The sequence below is a fragment of the Centroberyx affinis genome, unplaced genomic scaffold, assembly GCF_046629955.1.
Source record: "Centroberyx affinis isolate AG114_WGS23_722 - 3 ecotype Tasmania unplaced genomic scaffold, CSIRO-AGI_Caff_v1 ptg002748l_1, whole genome shotgun sequence".
NCBI lineage: Eukaryota > Metazoa > Chordata > Actinopteri > Beryciformes > Berycidae > Centroberyx > Centroberyx affinis.
The window spans coordinates 206,461-226,311 of record NW_027280912.1 but is presented as its reverse complement, the minus strand read 5'-3'; the positions used below and the strand labels follow the sequence as shown (position 1 = coordinate 226,311).

The following is a 19,851-nucleotide window of genomic DNA, read 5'->3' as shown; positions in this document are numbered from 1 at the left end:
AAGATGTCAGGATAATAATGAGAGCATTATTTTCATAATTACTAATTATAATCTATTTTCCCTGCTGTGGAATGAATCAGCTAAAGTGGTTGGTGCACACTGTCAAATAACACTCATGCACGCACACACACACACACACACACACACACACCTGTGGGCAGGATCACACTTAATCTGTAATGCATTTCTGTTGCTGCAGGCTGTGTGCAGAATTCCACACAAAGTTCTGGCGGCTCAAACATATTGAGGTGAAACTGTTTAGACGGGGTTATTTATTTTAATATTACAACATAAACGTTCGCTGCAACTCGGATTCCCCGACGAAACGTGCTCAACAACCAAAACTTCACGGAGAGGTAGCAGGCATTTGTTTTAGTTTACACGTGTCACATAGCAATATATAAGTAGAATAAATCCAATGCATGCGACACCATTGCAATGCAAAGTATCTGCTGCATTTCCAATCCCATATCTGCCTCCTGCTCTTATATATACTGTATGCTTATATGTATCTCATAACATTTTCCTCCATCTCCCATCCAGCCCTGTGATGAGGGCCGATTCACCTAAAGGAGCAATCTGCAAAATCCTTGTTGTTTTGATTAGTCTCCATCTTTGTTGCTCAGCGCTCTGCTGTGGTGTTTCTGCACTGCTCTTCCCAGAGATCACCTGTCAATCAAACAGTGTGTCCAGCACTGTGAAGTCTTTCTCCTTGGATTTTCTGTTGATGCAGTTTGAGTTTCTCTTTTCTTTGTCTGTTCAGCCATGGTTGCTATCACTGCTCATGCTAACTACCCAGTTCTTCTTCTATTTATTCCAAACAAATCACAGTTCCCACTGGCAGAAAAATAAAACGCATCACTTCCAGTGAGCCAGGAAAGCTGTTTAGAGCAGCAAATGAATAAGCTTTCATAAACTGGGTATAGCTTGAATCAATATTGTGTCAACCCGCGACAAAGAGTAGCAAAACAGACATTCATTATATGAGAATGTCACGTATTATTACTTTAATCAACATAGGGTATGGCATGACAGATTATGACAGCAATGCTGCAAAAGAAGAGGTTAGATGTGGGTAGGGGGAGAGGGAAGAGATAAGCAGAGAGACAGAGGGGGTTGAGAGGGAGAGAAAACAGGTGGAAGCAGGGCAGGAGATGGAGGCCGGGAAGGGTATAGAGGGCATTTGGCTGGAGGGGAGGGCAGAGAGAGGTGGAGGAGCCCTGAGGGTGCAGCGGTGGAGGTGACAGAGGGACGGAGGGGACGGCTCGGCTCTCGGCTCTCGGCTCTCTGCGTAAAGAGTGACGAGTCCTGCGAAAAGCAAACCTCTGGCTGCCAAGGTCACACACACACTCACTCAGCGTGTCTCTTCGCACACACAACGGTTCTCGCGTTCACCTCGGTGCGTGTGTGCGCGTGGGCGGGTTTGGTGGTTGTGCGGGGGTGGGGGGGGAGGTGGGAGGGGTAGGCAGGTGAAGCACAGAGAGCGGAGGAGGCAGTTTGTTTGCGAGGACGATGGTTGTAAATAACCCCCCCCGGGCGTCAAGGTAAACTGGAAAAGTACATTTGCCCGGGAGAAAGTGCACGCGCCACTGCAGCTGAGAGAAGCTGGGAGTGGTGTTTGCTAAAGCTTGAAAAGGTTAAATAATAATCAGAATAATACGATACTTTGTTGATCCCTGTAGGGAAATTGTCTTATCCTCTTGCCTCCTGTCCACAGGGAGGTCAGAGGTCAGGCTCCGCTATAGAACAGCCACAAGTGGAGCTTTTTTCAGTTCAGACTCTTAGACTAAAACACCCACTCAGAAGTTGAATTCATGAGCATGAGGTCACCTTTTTAATGTCTACATTTTAATCAATGGACGTCACTATTCATCCATTCATGGCAATGGGAAAAAAATATGAGTAAAAGTTAAATATCTTACGTATAAAGAGTAGCAAAAAGTTGAATACATCCACATATCTCCTGAAATACCTGGACATTTTAAAGTTGGAATAGATGAAAGTACAAGTAGGTTAGTGTCCAAGGTTTTGGACATGAATAATAATAATAGAAATAATAAAAAGAGTGGGAATAGCGTGTTCATCTCACCCACAAACATAAAATAGGTTGGTTCGATCAACACGCGCTTCCAGGCGGCACAGTGCCAAAGCCGAATGCCCGAGCCCACGTAGGGGTGGAAAAAAAACATAATAATTGTGTGACCGGTATTAACTGAAGCTTAACTAACAAGGCTAGCATTGAAAGAATAGGTACAAAATAAGCCTGTTCTGTTCGGTCATGGGCTGCAGCGCGCCCGCAGCGCTTCGGCGGCGGCGGCTAATTAAGTGAGGAGAGGCCATTGTGAGGCTCAGGGCTACATTGTTCTCTCTGAGGTCCTCAGCTGGACTGGACTGTCTCTGCTGAGCGGCCGTTCACACAGCAGGCAAACACAGAGAGGAGGAAAAAACAGACTGCACTATATGATGATACACTGCAAAAAAATATCCATCCTAAATCATGTAGTCTCAGATTTAGTCTGAAAATCTTATTTTTCCTAAAACGAATGAAAGATTCTACCAATGAGGTGAGATAATTCCACTTTCTGTCTGGTTCAGAGCCACTCGCTTCAGTAATCTTCCAGTCAATATCTTGAAACAAAGCAGAATGAGCAAGATCACTCCGCTGGTATCACACTTGACTGGAGAAAATTCCTGCAACAAGTCGATTTGCATTGGAAACAAGTGGAATTAATTCACCCCTCTGGCAGATTTGCTTTTGCTTGTTTTAAGAAAAACTAAAGATTTCAAGGCTCAATAGCAGATTCACTGACTTGTTAAGGCGGATCTGTTTTTGCAGTGAGAGAGCGAGAAAGAGACAGAGCGAGAGAAAGAGACAGAGAGAGATAATGCTAAGTAGGAGGTGAAAATAGGAGAGAAATGTGTCTTTTGTTTCTGAGCACTGCTGCGTGCTTGGAGCCAAAGTTGAATACACAGCAGCACCTACTGGCCGGGGCCCACTGGGCAACACTTTAATTGTCTGCCCAGGCATCTGTATGCATACACATCTTTTTCTAAGGACAAAACACACACACACAAGCCCTTTCATCTGTTAGTGTTTTTGGAGCCAGCTGACTTTCCGGTGTGTGTTTCAGGGTGAATTAGCAGGGAAGTCCCGGACGAGTGCAAGGTCCCTCTCTGCAGATGCAGGACGCCGTGGCGGGACTGACTGCACCGCTCTGGAATGCGGATTGCCGTTTTTTTTTTTTTTTTTTTTTTCACACCAACCCCCCTGACCCGCTCTTCATCAAACATCCCTCCAGATTCATCGGACACGGCGCACACACACACACACAAACACAAACGGAGAGTGCTGTTCACCTGTTCGGAGAGACGGGTAGAGGCAGAAAGAGAGAGAGACAGGGAGAGAGAGAGAGACAGGGAGAGAGAACGTGTCAGTCAGGGGGAGTTCGGGGATTGTTGCTGTGTTTTCTCTCCGCGCTCGGCTGCTCTGACGTTGCCCGCAGCACGCCTCGGGGTCTGTAGACTGTACCAACAGGCCGGCCAGGAGAAGGGGACTGACTTCACTCGCCATCGCCAATTCAAAAGAGCTAAATGCTAACTTTCGTGCGGACTTGCGTAGCCCAAGGGGTCCCGAAGGATCTCAAACAATTTCTTACTTTTTTTAGGCCAAAGACCCTCCCTTGAAACCTTGAACCCGAGAAGACGTTTGTAGTTGCATCGGGTCTTAAAAATCCTATTTTTCTTGAAACAAGTGAAAAGCCCTGCCAGTGGGGTGAGTTCATTTCACTTTTTTTTTTTCAACTGCAGTTACACTTGTTTGAAGAATTTCCAAGAAAACAAGGGTCAACATCCTGAAGTAAGGCAGATCACTCCGCCAGTATCACGATAATATCATTTCATTCGAGAAAATTTAAAGCAAAACAAGTCGATTTGCATTGGAGGCGAGTGGCATTATCTCATCCCACTGGCCCAGGTCCATGATGGGGAAACTCACAATAAAACTTTCCTCAACTTATCAACTTATGCCTTGAGAGAGAGAGAGAGAGAGAGAGAGAGAGAGAGAGAGAGAGAGAGAGCAATCAAATTCTAAAACACCTTTATTTTGACAAGAAGAGGTTGGAGAGATCTTTCATGCGGGGATATGAAAGGGGATGAAGGGCGCTCACGGCGTCTTCGTCCGGCTTCGAGCTGAACGGACTCGCCTCTCTCTCTCTCTCTCTCTCTCTCTCTCTCTCTCTCTCCTCTCGGCGCCGGGCCACTTTGTTTTCACTTACAAAGCGCCAGACAAGGTGTCTCATTTAGACAACAAAGAGCGAGGGAGGCGGTCGGACGGTCGGAGGCCTGATCAAAGATGCCTGATGAGCGCCGGATCGACTCTCCAGCTCTCCGCTTATGTAACTGCGTTCCTCTTTCTGTCCCTCTCTTTCTCTCTCCTCTTCAATTCTTTATTTGGTGTTTATCAGACGAATTGCCAAAGCAGTACACATAATAACCAAACAGAAACACAAAACATATTAGATGATTCATGATTTTGAAACATGTACTATACAACAGAAGGTAATGATCAATATATGTAATAACGTGTCTGATTGTCTATCTCTGCCTGTGGGCATCTCGACTCGGAGCTTCGCCGTTACCGTGCCAACATCACAGTCTCCCCCCATGCGAGCCATTTTCATTGGGTTAAAGCCGTGTATGATTGACAGCTCGTGTCAGTCCCGCCTCTGGTACAGTTCATAATAATGGCCTCCGGTCCCTCATCAGAGCTGCCGGATAATCGGCCTACAGTGGAGAGGCACTCAGCCAGATCTGACTGTGTGTTTGTGAGTGTGTGTGTGTGTGTGTGTGTGTGTGTGTGTGTGTGTGTGTGTGTGTGTGTGTGTGTGTGCGCGCGCGTCCGATGCCGAGCGGGAAGGCCCATTAGCATTCATCACTGGGATAATAGGTCGGCGTTAATGGCAGCTGTTTATTTAAAGAATAACTCATAAGGCCTTGGCGTTTATGGGTTGATAGAGCGTGCTTTTCTCCATGCCACACTCGGCGGGGTGTGTGTGTGTGTGCATGTGTGTGTGTGTGTCGGGAGCAGGGGGGGGCAAGGGCTCCCGAAGCCTCAGATGGAGCCATTTGACATTGGACTGGATTTATTGACTGGGTAGACAAACATAAGAGGAGGCAGGCATGCATACCAGATATAACTAGGGGGGGTGGGAGGGGAGAACGGTGTGTATGCAAAACAGCTGCACAGAAGTAAATGAAGACAAACACACAAAAACAGTAACAGTAACACACACTGCTGTGGTTCAAAATGGCAAATATGGGCCTAAAGTATTAGCATAATAGGATAAATTGGCATCTGAAGACCTTTCTCCAAGCTTCTACAAGGGAAGTGTCATTACAAAACATTTTTAAAAGTCACAAAAAACAAGAAATGAAGTTTTAGTTAAATTAAAATAAGAGAAAATATAAAACATCAAGCAAAGCAGCTACATTCAATAAAACCAAATTCATAATCTAATTTTTGAAATGCCCCAATGTTGCCAGAGAGTCAAGCTTTAAGATGAACTGTAATTTGTTTCATTTGTATTCAAATATTGGTTCATGAACTTCAATTCGTTCATGTGTTTGATTTCCAAACTGTAAATCTAGTATCCGATCTTAAGAGTCAGAAGAAGTCCTGCTGATGCTGAGCGCCTACAGTGGCTCCTCAGCAGCCGGGCTTCCAAATCCCTCTCGAAGCGTAACACCTCTGGGTGCTGGTGGTGACGACAGAATCCAAGATGGCACATTTAATGGTGCCGTGCGTCCGACTTGTCCCCCCCGAACCTCTTTGGTATTTTAAGCGGAGAAGTCGCCGTGCCGTTTTAGCCGGCCGGGTTTTGCATTCCTAATTCATAGCGGTGAGTGGGGAGGCCTGCTTTAATATGAATGGCAAAGTAAAGCACTTTAAGACTGCAGCAAGTGCTGGGTACAACACAGCTGCTGGAGACATCAGTGGTTAAAGAGTCTGTGATTATGTAAGGGAAAGATTTGATGATGGACCTAAAAAAACAAAGGCATGATGCAAGGAGGAAAGTGTGAAGTAAGTCTGATAATGATGGTGGCGGATACACATACACACACACACACACACACACACAAATGTGCAACAGCCTAAAAAAGAGTGCTATGCACTTTCCTAGCGTCCTTAGTTTGTTTTCTGCTCTTATCTTTATTCATAAAGGAGAACAATAAACTACACTAGATAAATAATCCATGATAAACAAACAACTGCTAATTGGTTTGATTTCCCTAAAACCTTGTTGTGTGTGTATGTGTGTGTGTGTGTCTGTGTGTGTGTGTGTGTGTGTGTGTGTGTGCGCGCGTGCGTGCGCGTGTGTGTGTGTGTACACTCATTATCTCTGCCGGCGCTTTAGTACTGATCACAATTCTTTTTAATTAACCCAAGCGGTGTATTTTTATCTTGCGATTTGATGCCGCTGTGCTGCCCGCCCATCACACAGACAAAGAAATAAGACAAAATATCAAACCAGTGCGTGTGTGTGTGTGGGAGGGAAAGAGGGAGCGATGGAGATGGAGATAAAAGTGAGTGAAAGAGAGAGAAAGAACTAAATGGGCTGACTTCTCTTTTGAAGCCTGCATTGTCTCACCTCTAATGAGCAGATTTGTGTTTTGCAGATCATCCAGTCTAACTGTCATGCAGCTGTCAGAGGACAAACACTCAGGTAGCATCAACAATTAGCCACCATTTAGATTCTTAAACTTGATCCTACTGTTATCTATGGAAGGATACTTATATGTTTACATGCTGAAGACTTCTACATATTGGTATGGCTTGTGCTGTAGGATGAGGGCTGCACAGCTAAAGTGATAATCCCACTTATTTAGCAAGATATGTGATCATATGATCATGATTGACTGATCACGATTTTTTTCAAATTAACTTATTGCACTGTTTGAGTCTTATTTCAGGTACTTTCAACTTCCATTTCACTCAGCTGGCCTGCTGAGAGAAATGAAATTAAATGAAATGTTTCGATATGCCCGACATCTACGACTGTTAATTATGGAAATTAAAATCATAATATACGATTACACATGATTACTTGGGCAGCCCTACTTGCAATTCATTATAAATAGCAAACAGCGTCTCACCTAGCAACAAAATAGCAACACAATAAAACCCCTGTATTACCATGTATTGAGACATTGTGTATGGGCTGAAATGGAGAGTTGTAGTAAAACTCGATACAGTTGTAGCCATATAGAGTGTGAGAGTCAAGCATAGCATTGTATAGACAGATTTAAGAGGTTTCTTCAGTGTTTTAGGGATAGCTCAATGACTAGAGCATGGCACTGGGGGCTCCGTTCCACTGCGGCAACTCATGCTAAAAATGCATTCACTCATGGCACTGTGCGGCACTGTGACGTACGACGCATCATCAACTAGTATGCTGCAATCTGCAAGGCAGGTCATGCATGTAGAAAAATCTTAGTCAAATGCATGCTTTTACGTTTTAACTTCGGCTAAAGGATTGCATGGTTATTTATGGGTTGAGAGAGTTCTACCACCCTTTGGTTCATGAAATCTTCTCAAAATCCCATTGGATAAGCTGAAAAATGCATGGCCATCAAGCTAAGAATAAATCTGCTTTTCTTAGTTCCTGAAAAGTTGGCATTTTGGATACAAGTTACAAGATACAAGTTTTCCCCCTTACTCCTACAGCAGCAATATAATAATTTATGAGCTCTTTTGGTATACTAATACAGTTTCAGCCATCAGTCTAGCAGGTGACAAGCCCAATGCATGAAAAGGGAGAAGGCGAGTCGGAACTGGGGAGTAAAGAAGAACAGGAGGGAATAAGAGTCAAGAGAGGCCTGAAAATTGTTTGTGAAGTGTTTGTGGCGTGGCACACACACACACACACACACACACACACACACGCACACACGCACACACGCACACACGCACACACACACTGAGCTATAATGGCATCTCCTGCCATTGGATTACTCTGTTCTGACAGACTGTCTAGCCAGATCAGCCCAGAGGGGGGGGGAGGCAACACGCTGGAGAATGTAAATACTTCCACAATGCAAGATGGCCTCTCTGTAACGATGATGCACGACCTCAGCCAGGACTGCTTGATTTTGAATGAGATGAGATGAGAGAGAGAGAGAGAGAGAGAGAGAGAGAGAGAGAGAGACCACCCAGAAACCCAACCCAGACGTTCAGGTGTCCGGCGGCTCGAATCTCAATCAACTCTCTCTCGTTTTCACCCCCCCCCACCCCCGTCTCTCCACCGCTAACGCACTCTCTCTCCGACTCTCTCTATTCCGCTCTCATTCTTTCACACCCTCTTCTCGCTCTCTTCTCATCCCTCTCCGACGTGAAGGGCGGGATCGATTAAACACCTCCTACGCGGGTCGGAGCGGGGGGGGGGGGGGGGGGGGGGGCAGCGGGGGGGTAGGCTGACAGACAAGCCGGGAGACGGATCCACTTCGCGTCTAGCTCGCCGTGTCCGACACACCTCCCAAGGTCATTGCCGCTCTCTGCCCCGCGGAGAGCCTCTGTCACTTTTAATAACTTTTAAACGGGAACATTTTTCCTCTCCTCTGACAGGCTGATGAGTAGAGGGACCAGTCATAGAGGGAGACAATGAAGAGAGTGCCGACAGCGCGGGGAGGTGTGAAGTCGGGAAAGCGGCTAGCGATGACTATGGTGTATGGTGTTACTGTGTGAAAAGAAGCGCTACAGAGAACATAAGTATGAAGTCTGATGTCAGTCACCACTTTATTTAGTGGAAGTGGAAGTTTGCCTGGGCAGCGAGCTGTCAGTCTCACTGTGATCATGACTGCTTTCTGTCACTAGTGTGGTTATGGCTGTTTTTACAGTATGAGCAGGGGTTTGATTTCAAGCAAAAAGGAGATTTTTCCCATGGGGATCAATAAAGTAACACATTATTTTCATTATTGTCAACCTTTCAAGCTGAATCACACACACTCCCAGCTGCTTCCAGCTACGACATCCCACACATTTTCTCCAGCAAATGTACTTTTCCAGTTTACCTTTTTTTTAAGATTACTTCTGGGGCTTTTTGCCTTTATTATGATAGATTAGAGTAGAGATAAACAGGAAAGATTAGGATTAGGATTTATTTACAATGCTCATCTTTCCAAACAAACAGCCTCTTCCACTCTCTATACCCCAATAAATTATCACATTATCATGCATTACATAGGTTCAAATCAAGCGAGCACACCCTACCTGGTCCTGCCGGTCGAGCCAGCGGTCCACCATGGGATGGGTGGCGCTGAGGGAGGAGCGGGTCGTCTCTCTCTGGAACTGCGTGGCCCAGCCGCCCGCGTCCCGAGGAAGACTCCTGTAGGCATGGCCTCCTCGACCCTGCAGGAGACGAGGGTGGAGAGAAAGATTAATATCCACGCATGGTGATGATACAGAACTTATACAAGAGTGATGTTCCAAAACGGGAAGCTTCAATTGAAAGAAAAGGGTCGCCACAAAACTGACAACACAAACTTATTTATCAGCCATTTAAAGTCATTTACCAACAAAATAGCGACAATTTCAATGATTGAATCATCCATATTTTTGAAATATTAAGCAATACATTCCAGGTAACTTTTTCCCCAGTAAAATAAATACCTGGTGCTTTAAAAACCCTTCAAATGTTGATTGTTTTGCTCTTATTACACAGTGATCGCATGCATAATACGTGTTTTTTTCAAATTAAAATATCAAAACAACATATATTAAATAGCCACATTTAACCTAAGCTCTATCAATTCTCTTCCTTAACATCCAATTTGGGTACACACTACTTACAGTCCATGCTGTTCTGTAATGGAGCTTATACTGCTAACTTTCACAGACAGGCAGTGGAGTGGCTCGGTGCTGTCAATAGCCTCTGCTGGATGACAGGCATGGTGTGTGCGTGTGCGTGTGTGTGTGTGTGTGTGTGTGTGTGTGTGGCTTGCCTTGGACCTATGCCACACACCAATAAAGTTCATTCAAGTCTCATTACACACACACCCCACCACCCTCCCATCCCACGCCCCCTCAATGCTAATCATCTGTCACTAATAAGAGGCCTGTTATAAGAAGAGGAGCCACAGCTGAGCTCTTCCATTACATGAAAAGCACCCTACAAAATACTCCTGCCAAGGTGACGTCCAACACCCATGGGCACACACACACACACACACACACACACACACACACAGCAGATTATACTCCACACATGCCGGCCTCGGCCCAGAAAGCCCAGTGAAGTGAAGGCTGCAGTGGCTAAAGCTATTTAAATAAAAATGAAAGTGAAATAATAATAGAAATCGCAGCGGAGACTCTGATTCACCGCGACAGACGAAGAGAAAGAGAATGATTTAAGGTTTAATGAGTCAAGAAACGGCAGCAAAAGAGCAAGAGAGAGAAAGAGTTTTCTGTGCTCTTTAATGAGACATCTCACAACAAAAGAGCGAAAGAAAAAAAGTAAGTAAAAACACTTCAAAAAACTCCCCGGCGGCTTGTGGGAGAGTGAGAGACAAACAGACAGTCAGAAAGACCGACAAAGGAAAAGGAAAGCGAGTGAGGTTCGGCGAGTCAAAACAAGGCGAAAGGAGAGAGAGAGAAGGAGAGAGATCCTCGTCCAGTGCACGGTAAAATAATCCATGTGCGTTTTAGTGGATTGGAAATGCGGCGTGACGGGGCCCGAGGAAGGGCCGCAGACGGGGCCGTAAAAACCCGGCGGGGTCACGCGAGCCCCGACTGAGACGGACGCCCGATAACCATCTCGGGGCCCTCGGTCGCCCGCCTCGCGCCAGGACACCCCTCTCTTCAAAACTTTTTTTTTTTTACGACACGCCAAATGGTAAAAAAAAAATAGGTGGAGAAACCCAGATACCAGAGAGGCGAGCGGTAAATCACCGGGCTCATATCCATCCGCCCGATCCCTTCAGTCGACTCGGCTAAAGCGCTGAAAAGCCGGAGGATGAGGGATTGTAAAGGCATTGGGAGATGTGATGAGTTTACAGTGCTGGCCGATGACTGAGGACTCCCGTCGGCCGTATATCACGCGGAGATTTAGCAGAACCGAGCCTGACTCAGCGGTAATTGGACGCGCAGGGGTTTTTGCGAACAGAACACGCCTGGCTGGGCTGTGTAAAGGAAATGGCCTCAGACAATGGAGAGAGGGGAAAAAAACCAAAAAAAAAACACAGTCTACGTTGCATGGCTTGTGTCCATACGCTCTTCTGGCAATGCTCATATGTGATGTGCTGTATGGTTTTGAGTACTATCCCCTTTAAGATCTGTATTTGCGCCAAAGATGTAAATATTTCAAAGACAGTGCCGACTGATGCATTCAACATCTGCTGTTCATTAGATAAAAATAGACTTATAAGCATAGACTGGCTGTAAATATATGACAGCTGGATGTATGAAAGAGAGATACTGAGGATTATGAAGACTTAGACTCCCTCTTCAATGAAGACATCTAATGGCCCTGTCACAAATTGGACCAACTGCATCAAAATGACAGCCTCCTGGTGTGAGTTCATTACTTTTCATACCAGAAGAAGATTACTTTCAAGATATAATTTATTCCAGATTACTGATAACCACTGGGTGTCTTCCAAAATCCATGTGTAGCTGAACAACAAACCGTAATTTGAATCATTTTTGCTGTCATGTTCAACCAAACACAAACAAACATCATTCCAAGATGTGTAAAGTCATGCAATGTCTATATTCTCACTGTCTAAATACAAACATCAACACGTTTCTGAGCAATCCAATCAAAAAAGTAATCAACTTTTTATGTAATCTGATTAATGTGTATTGTTATGATAAGTGTAATGGTTAACAGCAACCATTGGCTTGTAATCAAATTACTTAAATCCTGATACATGTAATCCCTGACATCCAAACCCTGCTGATCCCCCAGTGCAGAGCAACCAAACATCAACGTCCAGCATAGTTCAGACAGACGGGAAGAGGCAGAGGAAGTCCTGGGTGTGCATTGCATTATGGGATACAGCATCAATCCAGAAAGAGGGCGTCTTCACTCACTTCTCTCCTCATCCACTGCGCTTATATGTTTCATTCCCTGTCATCAGGCAGAGAAACTTCTCCTTTGAACAGTAACATCTCAGCGACTCGACTCCTTTGGGTTTTAACTAACTTTCTCCCATCTTTGCACAGTTTGACACGGCCCAGAAAGGCAAAATGAAAGGTCTAATAACCGTTTCACCTCCAACTTCCCTCCTCCGCCCTCCTCTGGGGAGCACGGCGCTACAATATCGAGGTGCTGACAACCAAAGTGTCTTTAAATAGGATTATCAGACGACGCTCGCAGACACACTAATCACGTGGAGGGCTGCCATGTCACGTTCCGAGAGCTCAATCATCCCCCTCCCTGTTTTTTTTTTTTTACCTCCCTCGTCTCATTGGGAATATCTGTCCTTCTCAGCAAGAACGGTAGGTCTGTCAGCGCCATGCGGGGGCGGCCATTTTGACTAGTTAATTGGCTTCCGTCTCTTTCAGAAGCCGCGGGGAGGATGTACCTGAGCTATGCTTTTTTGGGTTTATTATCAGCTCCCTTAGACAGCCTCGAAAAAGGTGGAATTAGAACAAAGGGAAGGTGTTTAAAAAAAAAACTAAAAAAAACATCTCTGCTTCTTCTGTCTTTTTTTTGGAACAAAAGGAGGGGCGTTATCAAAAAGAACGAGTTGGAGATAAAGGCTGTCCGTGCTGCTGCTGGATTTTTTGAAGCGGGGCAGCACAGGCTTCATATCTAGGGGGTTATTTCGTTCTTTGATTCAGGGTACGGAGGAGAGCAGGAATGAAAATGAGGGAAGAAAGCTACACTAAGAGGTAGAGACACAGAGGCTGCTGGAGGTTGGAGGGTGGAGGATTTCACAGCACACATCCTTGACATTATCATTGATGCAGCTTCAGTACGTCTGCAGCACTGAGTTAAATAACTTTTGGGCAAGATCTTTGAATTAGTACAGTGGTATAATAGAGAATATATGCAAGATCAGTCTTTTTAAGTGCATAGGTCTCACTTGTTATAAGTCTAGTGAGTGGTAGGGAAGCACCAGCCTATGAGGGATTTCTTGGGAGAGATATTGGTCCATTGCAGTGCAGCAAAAGTTTCTTATACAATAGCCTGCTTACTATAGCTATGTTGGAGTCATGTGACCTTAACATGTGAATTATGTACATTTATACCTGCTCTGGTTTGGGTTCATTATACAGAAGGTATACATTTATATACATTATTAATACTGACTGTATTATTAAAGATTTTTCCTATTTCCAGGTACACTTATCAATTGAATGTTGAATTATTTTGTTAAAATGACTAAATAAGTTAAGTTAATTTAATGATTAAAATTATGCAGCTTTGTTTTTCATTATTATTATTATCATTAAAAATTGTATGCCGACTTTTGAAACATCTGGTATTCACTGGTATCCTGACCAAATTGTTTGCTGAATAGCACTTTGCACATTGGAAACGCATCCCCATTGAGCAGATTTTGTTTTTTAATTTAATTTAATTTAATTTTAATACTCAATACTAGACGAATAAATGGTTGAGATTTCCTTTTTTTTTTTTTTTGCAGTGCATCATGTAATTTATGGGTATAATTTTTGTGAATATGAAGACTTCCACTCCTCTGACAGCAGCATTACTTGTTATTACCTTGTAGGAATGCTGCTGCACCACAGGATGTAGTAGAGGATAAACTCAGCTCAGCTCAGTTTACCCACCTTTTTATTTGTTGAAGAGTTTAACACCTTTTTAGCCTGACAGAAATCTTTATGACATAAATTCATACTGTATATCATAGTAAGCAGTGTCAAATTGATGTAGGTTATATGAAGCAAGGATCTTTTAGGGAAAGTATACAGACTTTTTGTCCATATTCACCTTGTTATTTACCACTACATGACCACAGGTATACGTTACCTTTCGCTCCAGGCTGCCGGTGCCGGCGTTGGGGTTTTGGTTTTGGCTGTGGTTGTGTTTGCGGAAGCCGGCGGTGGTGGACCAGCGGGTCGGGTTCTTCCTGGACGGTTCCTCGGGACCAACCTGGACTTCCACCAGCCCAGCCAGGGAGGGATCACTGCTGCGGCGGACATGGAGAGGCATGTCTGTGGAGGGGGAAAGGAGGGAAAGGAGGAGTGTGAGGGTGGAGAGAGGTGGGGGAGAGAGGGATACGTGGGGAAAAAGGAGGGGAGGGGATACAGAGAAAGAGAGAAAGAGTTAGAGGGACAGATTAGCTTTTGGCATACGGTATCACAACAACATTAAACCACTTAGCTGCTTTTACCACCTATCGAGCAGATCACTTTCCACCCCAGTGCGTTCCAACAGTGGCGCGCTGCTGGGACCGCTGTAATTTCCCACAATTCTGTCTGGCAGCAATAAGACCCCGACCCCCAGTGCCTCCTCTATTGTACTATACGTCAGCGGCGACATGGGAAGCAGTTATGATAAGTACTTTTGTTTCTTTAAAAAGCCTCCGTGAGCCCAAATGAAACGTTATACAGCTCGACTGTGAGAGGTCTGACTTGGCTTGACTCCTACAACACTGAAAGAAATATACTGTAGAGACAAGGGAGGTGATGGGTGTTGTGGTGCTCAATGTCGTTCAGCTGTGGTGTTCCCCCTTCCACAGCTGGAAAATTGTCCCGCCGACAGAAAGAAAAATGTAAATGTGAGAAAAAATGTATCATCTAGCCGAGTCTCTCCAAAAATAACAAATACAAGTGCAATTACAGCAAAATTGGCCATATATCATGATCTGACTATCCAGATACGGGCCATTCTTAAACTGCAGCAGCGACTGGAACTGATCCTGGAAAAGGGCCCAGGAGTGAATCTGGGTCTCAGAACCCAAATTACAACCACGACCGCCAAACATCTACAACAAAACGCTACAGGAAACACCGGCCCGTGTTACAGTTGGCACACTGACCAATCTGTAATTGAAGCTCAGCGCGAAGTTCCCACATTTGAACATAACTGCCAAAACAAGTAGGGTTACTTCACACTCCAGTTAAAACATTCGGCGAGAAGCTTGTCGCACGTACGGGAAAAGGCGGTAAGTATATCGGTGAGATGGTGGGGCGAAGAGCTCGGGTCCTCCCCAAAGGCCATATGGATTTGTTTATGGCGCGCTACCAGCCTGCGTGCCACATCCATAATTATGCAAATGGCTAGGCAACCACCTGTCATCCGTCGGCGGATCATCCCGGCGAGCATATGCCGGCGCTCGGCTTCCGTCCGATACACCGGAGACGGCGTCTCGGCGGTGGAAGCGACGCATTTTAATCACAGCTTACGGTGCGCCGCAACTCGTGCGTAGTTAACACAGCGGCAAGACCGGGGAGTTTGGAATGCTTCTCGGGGCCACCTGCAGTCTGGATGGGGAGGGAGGCCGCCGTAATCAACATGTGTTCATCAATACCTTCAAGCTCCAGTCAGAAAACACTCCCCAGCTTTCAGTATTGGCAAAAATCTCACGTCCCCTGTCCCACGTCTTCCACCTCTACTCACATCCCTTCTACGTCTCTCCTTAGCTCATACTTTATTTCCATTTCCAAGCAATTCTCCCTTACATGATCATTCTATGGTCTCAGCGATATTGTCAGGGCTCGAAGGCTCTGACCTTTACATTCCTCACTAATGGCGGCTTGTAATGTTGATGATCTAGGAACTGAGGCTTGTTCTACTGGCGCGCTCATACTGTCGGTTTTAGAGCAAGTTCTCATTCAGTGTCTAAGGATTGGGAGGGATCGTTTTCATTTCTCATTTTCATTTATTGCAATGTGCGCTCTGTGAAGCCCTTCGAAACTGTGAAACTGTAACTGTGAAATACAAATAGCCTTGACTTGCAGTAGCCTGCCAAAAAAGCTGCCAAAATACAGCAGGTACTTTTTCGGACCATGGGGAAAAACATGAATGTGTTGACTCAGATGATCACAGCATGTCCCATACACAGCGTAGCCCCTCCCTCCACTAAGAGCAGGACAGGTGTAGTAAATATATTTATAGGCAAATTAGTGTATGATGACATCTGGTGACTTCTTGCAACTTTTTGAGCAGCCTATACTGTCCTTGGAAGAGATTTGGCAATGCTACTTTTTTCTAACTAACTTGAGATAACAAAACTGTCTTTCTCTTGAGGTTCACTTTGCTGTAGTTCAACTTCAAGTCACAGGTAGCTTAGCTTCCCCGGCACAGCCTCCGGTTGCAGGTTGGTCTCCCCACTCGCTGCGCCACTCTGCTGCTCTGCTGTGGGCTTCAGCAGACCTAAGCAATGCCAAGAAAACACACCAGTAGCCTTTAATATATTCTGTATTCCTCCGTTACCAATGTGTTTCATTTATTTTGGCAGTTGTCTGTAGGCTACTTCAAAGGGGGGGGGGTGGGGAATTGGGTAAAGAAAGCGAGGCCAGCAGCCAGACAGTCAGCCGTCGTGCCGTTAATCTTAAATTAGGTTGAAAATTCAATAATGGCATTTAATAGACTTTGCCCCCTCCCGGTAACGGCTGGTTCACGTCCAGTTCAGGGCTCTAATGACGTTCACCTCAGACAGGGGGGGTAATTAACGTCCGGCATTATCCTGCATGACAGGCTCGCAGAACACACACACACACACACACACACACACACACACACACACACACACACACACACAGAGAAAGACAGGGAGTGAGAGACAGACCCACAGAGATGGGAAGAGAAAGAGAGAGCAGGAGGAAGAGAGATTAATAGAGGGATACAAGGAGACAGGGTGAGGGAGAACAAGAGAGAGGGAGAGAGAGAGGAATCGATAAAGACAAAGGAGAGGTAGAAAGAGACAAAAAGAGGGAGAGAAAGAGACAAAGAGACAAAAAGACAGAGTGGGAGACAGAAAGAAAGGGAGAGGGATGAGAGCGAGAGGGACAGTTGCGCCACAGAAAGAGAGAGAGAAAAAGGGTGAGAGAGGGAGAAGGACGGAGAGAGAGTGAGACAGAAAGAGACAGAGGGAGACAAATAAACAGACGGAGGAGAGAACGAGGCAGAGGGATGGAATGAGACTGAGAGAGGAAGAGGAAGAGATGGGGATGGAAAGAGAGCGAGGGGGAGAGATGGAGAGAGAGAAAGATAGAGGGATAGAGACAGAGCGAGAAAGAAAGAAAGAGGGGATAGAGAGAGAGAGAAGAAGAGACAAAGTGGGAGGGAGAGGGGGATAACAAGAAACAGAGTGAGGTAGAAGAAGAGAGGAAAAGAAAGAGAGAGAGAGAGAGAGAGAGAGAGAGACAGAGATAGAAGTAGACAGGAGGGAAAGAAAAAGATAGGGGAGGAGAAAAAGACAGAAAGAGAGAAAGAGAGCAGAGACATCATGAGGTCTGATGGCATTTCCCATGTCCAGCTTCACATTAGCCAGATGTAGAGCCTGCATACACAAATGATTACTGTCCCTCCCAGCCCAAGTCCCAAGTCCTCTGTCCTCTCTAATGCTGATTAAACCGGACCCATGGACTCTTTCTCTTCCTCTATAGATTTCCTCTCCAAACATATTTGAATTCCCAGACTCTCATCCCCGGTGAAGGATCTGGGATTCATCGAGAAGAAACAGATAGAGAGAGCAGAGACCTCTATAGAGAACAGAGTTACCCAGATCCTGGAGACACGGGTTATATGACTATAATGATGGAGAGGATGGCAGAAAGAGGGAGGGAGGTCATCTCTCAGCAGCTCATCAATTGTATATAAAGGGACAAATAAGAAGTATGCAGTACACACACACACACACACACACATGCATACACACACCATGCACTTCTATCATGTTTGTATAAATCAGTCTGAATTTTCACCACCACATCAAAGCTCCATATGTTCTACTGTGGAGTGTGTTATTAAAGGCTTTGTAATGAAGCTTTGAGTATGTGTGCATGTGTGAGTGTGTGTGTCTGGGTTATACAAGACACTTGTTGGGGATTAAAAACCTTGGTATGTTTCCCAGAATACCACAAGGCCCAGCTCTTATTGGACGTCGAAGCTGTGTCTTTTGAAACGATGACAACATCGATCCAGCTTTGCAGCGACGTGATTGGTTCCAGATGTGACACCGACGGACCAAGTGGAAAGGATGATTATTGTTATTGCACTTATCATTTATGTGAATATCATTTTTGTTTAAATGTATTTAGACGCTTTGGCAATACTGCTCATCTGACATTCACACCCATAAAGCATAGTGGATTTAATTAAATTGAATGAGACAGAAAGATAGAGAGCAAGCGCATGGCTGAATTTTATAATCCCCAGGAGAGATATAGTCACTGATGGTTGAATATATACAAGATTAGGGGGAATCTGTTTTCCAATTTTGCGAGTTCCTCTACTTGTTAATAAAGTGCTGATCGCACATTCCATCGCTGATTATAAAACCTCACAGATTTAGATAAGCATAGGGGCCAGTTATGAAGGATTTGATGCGTGTGCATGAGTGTGTGTGTGTGTGTGTGTATGGGTTCTCATGCCTGCTTCTACATTTAGGAAGTTAGTTTATGCATGTTATAGGCAGGTAAAATGGGGGTCAGCCATTTTCCTGGCATCTTCATACTGTGTGTCTGCGCTTTCACATCAGGCTAATATTGTCTGGCTGGATGAAGATGCCATTGGCGGCTGTATATTGGCAAGAGCGTATTCCCATTTGGCGGGGCCCCCTCCTCTTTAATAACACACTGATCCACTACTGGTTATAAGACCTCAGATGTACATACATAGATAGATAGGCCAGTGTGTGTTTGTTTGTTCGCTGTTTAGAAGGTCACATTACCGCAAGCCTCTCTCCTCCCTGTCCTCCCTGACCAATTTTCCCTTTCTTAATTTGTGATGGGATTATCCCGGCAGTCCGAGGGGCTCGGTCAGTCCCACGTTTAATAACCCGCACCGCCGCTTCGCGCCGAGCGGGCCATCGATCCAGACCGAAGAGGGGAGGGAGGGGCCCTAAATAAAACGGAGCCCTAATCCAGCCCCTGCAGTGAGGGATTAGGTCCAGGGCGCAGGGTTATGGAGGACTACACACACCACAATGCACCACAGGGAGAGGTCTCCGGGGGCTATTACCTCGTATCGGTTTGTCCTTTATTTCTCTTTCGCTCTCACCTTGTTTGGAGGAGAAATATATTAACTTTGTATGGATCACCGCAGGTAAAAACGTCCGTCAAATGCCATAAATACACAGTAAGAAAAGGTCAGTCTTAAAAAGTCATTTAGTCTAGTATTGGATGTCAGAATCATATTTTTCTTAAAAAGAAGTGGACAAATCTCTGCAAATCAAGCACTTTTTGAATCAACATTGTATTATTAAAACTGAAATGATCTGCCTTAATACAACATAGTCAATTATTTCTAGAAAATAGAAATAGAAAAGTGCAATTATCTCAACATCTCAACAACGTTTTCATTTGCTTTAGGAAAAATAGGATTTTAAGACTGAATAAAAGACTAAATGACATTGTTTGCAGTGTAAAAAGGATTGCGAAATGTAAATGTGTTAAAACTATGCACACCGACCACAGCACATAAACACGTAGTAATATAAAAAATACACACCATCTATTTCTTTATATAGTCAGCAGTCAAGCTGATCATAAACAACACCAACTGCAGTACAGTAGTCTCCTGCATCCACTTCACTTTCACTTCACTTTCCCACTTTCCTGCTAATAACACGCCAAAATCAACTTCCAACTTAGTGCTGAAACAGACCGGGGGGGGGTCGGCTCTCTAATGTATTAGTCCTGGATGTTTCCAATCATTG

The 19,851-nt window shown here is 45.0% G+C and overlaps 1 protein-coding gene across 1 annotated transcript in view; it reads right to left on the bottom strand.

Annotated features, from left to right (window-relative positions):
• LOC139657746 (partitioning defective 3 homolog) overlaps positions 1–19,851 on the bottom strand; it is a gene marked incomplete at its 3' end in the record, with an annotated part of 222,588 nt that overhangs the window by 67,420 nt on the left and 135,317 nt on the right. The window contains exons 4-5 of the mRNA XM_071535696.1: positions 13,995–14,179; positions 9,266–9,403 (exon numbers count right to left, since the gene is read on the bottom strand). Coding sequence (XP_071391797.1) covers positions 9,266–9,403; positions 13,995–14,179 — 323 coding nt within the window. The remainder of the gene's footprint in view (positions 1–9,265; positions 9,404–13,994; positions 14,180–19,851) is intronic.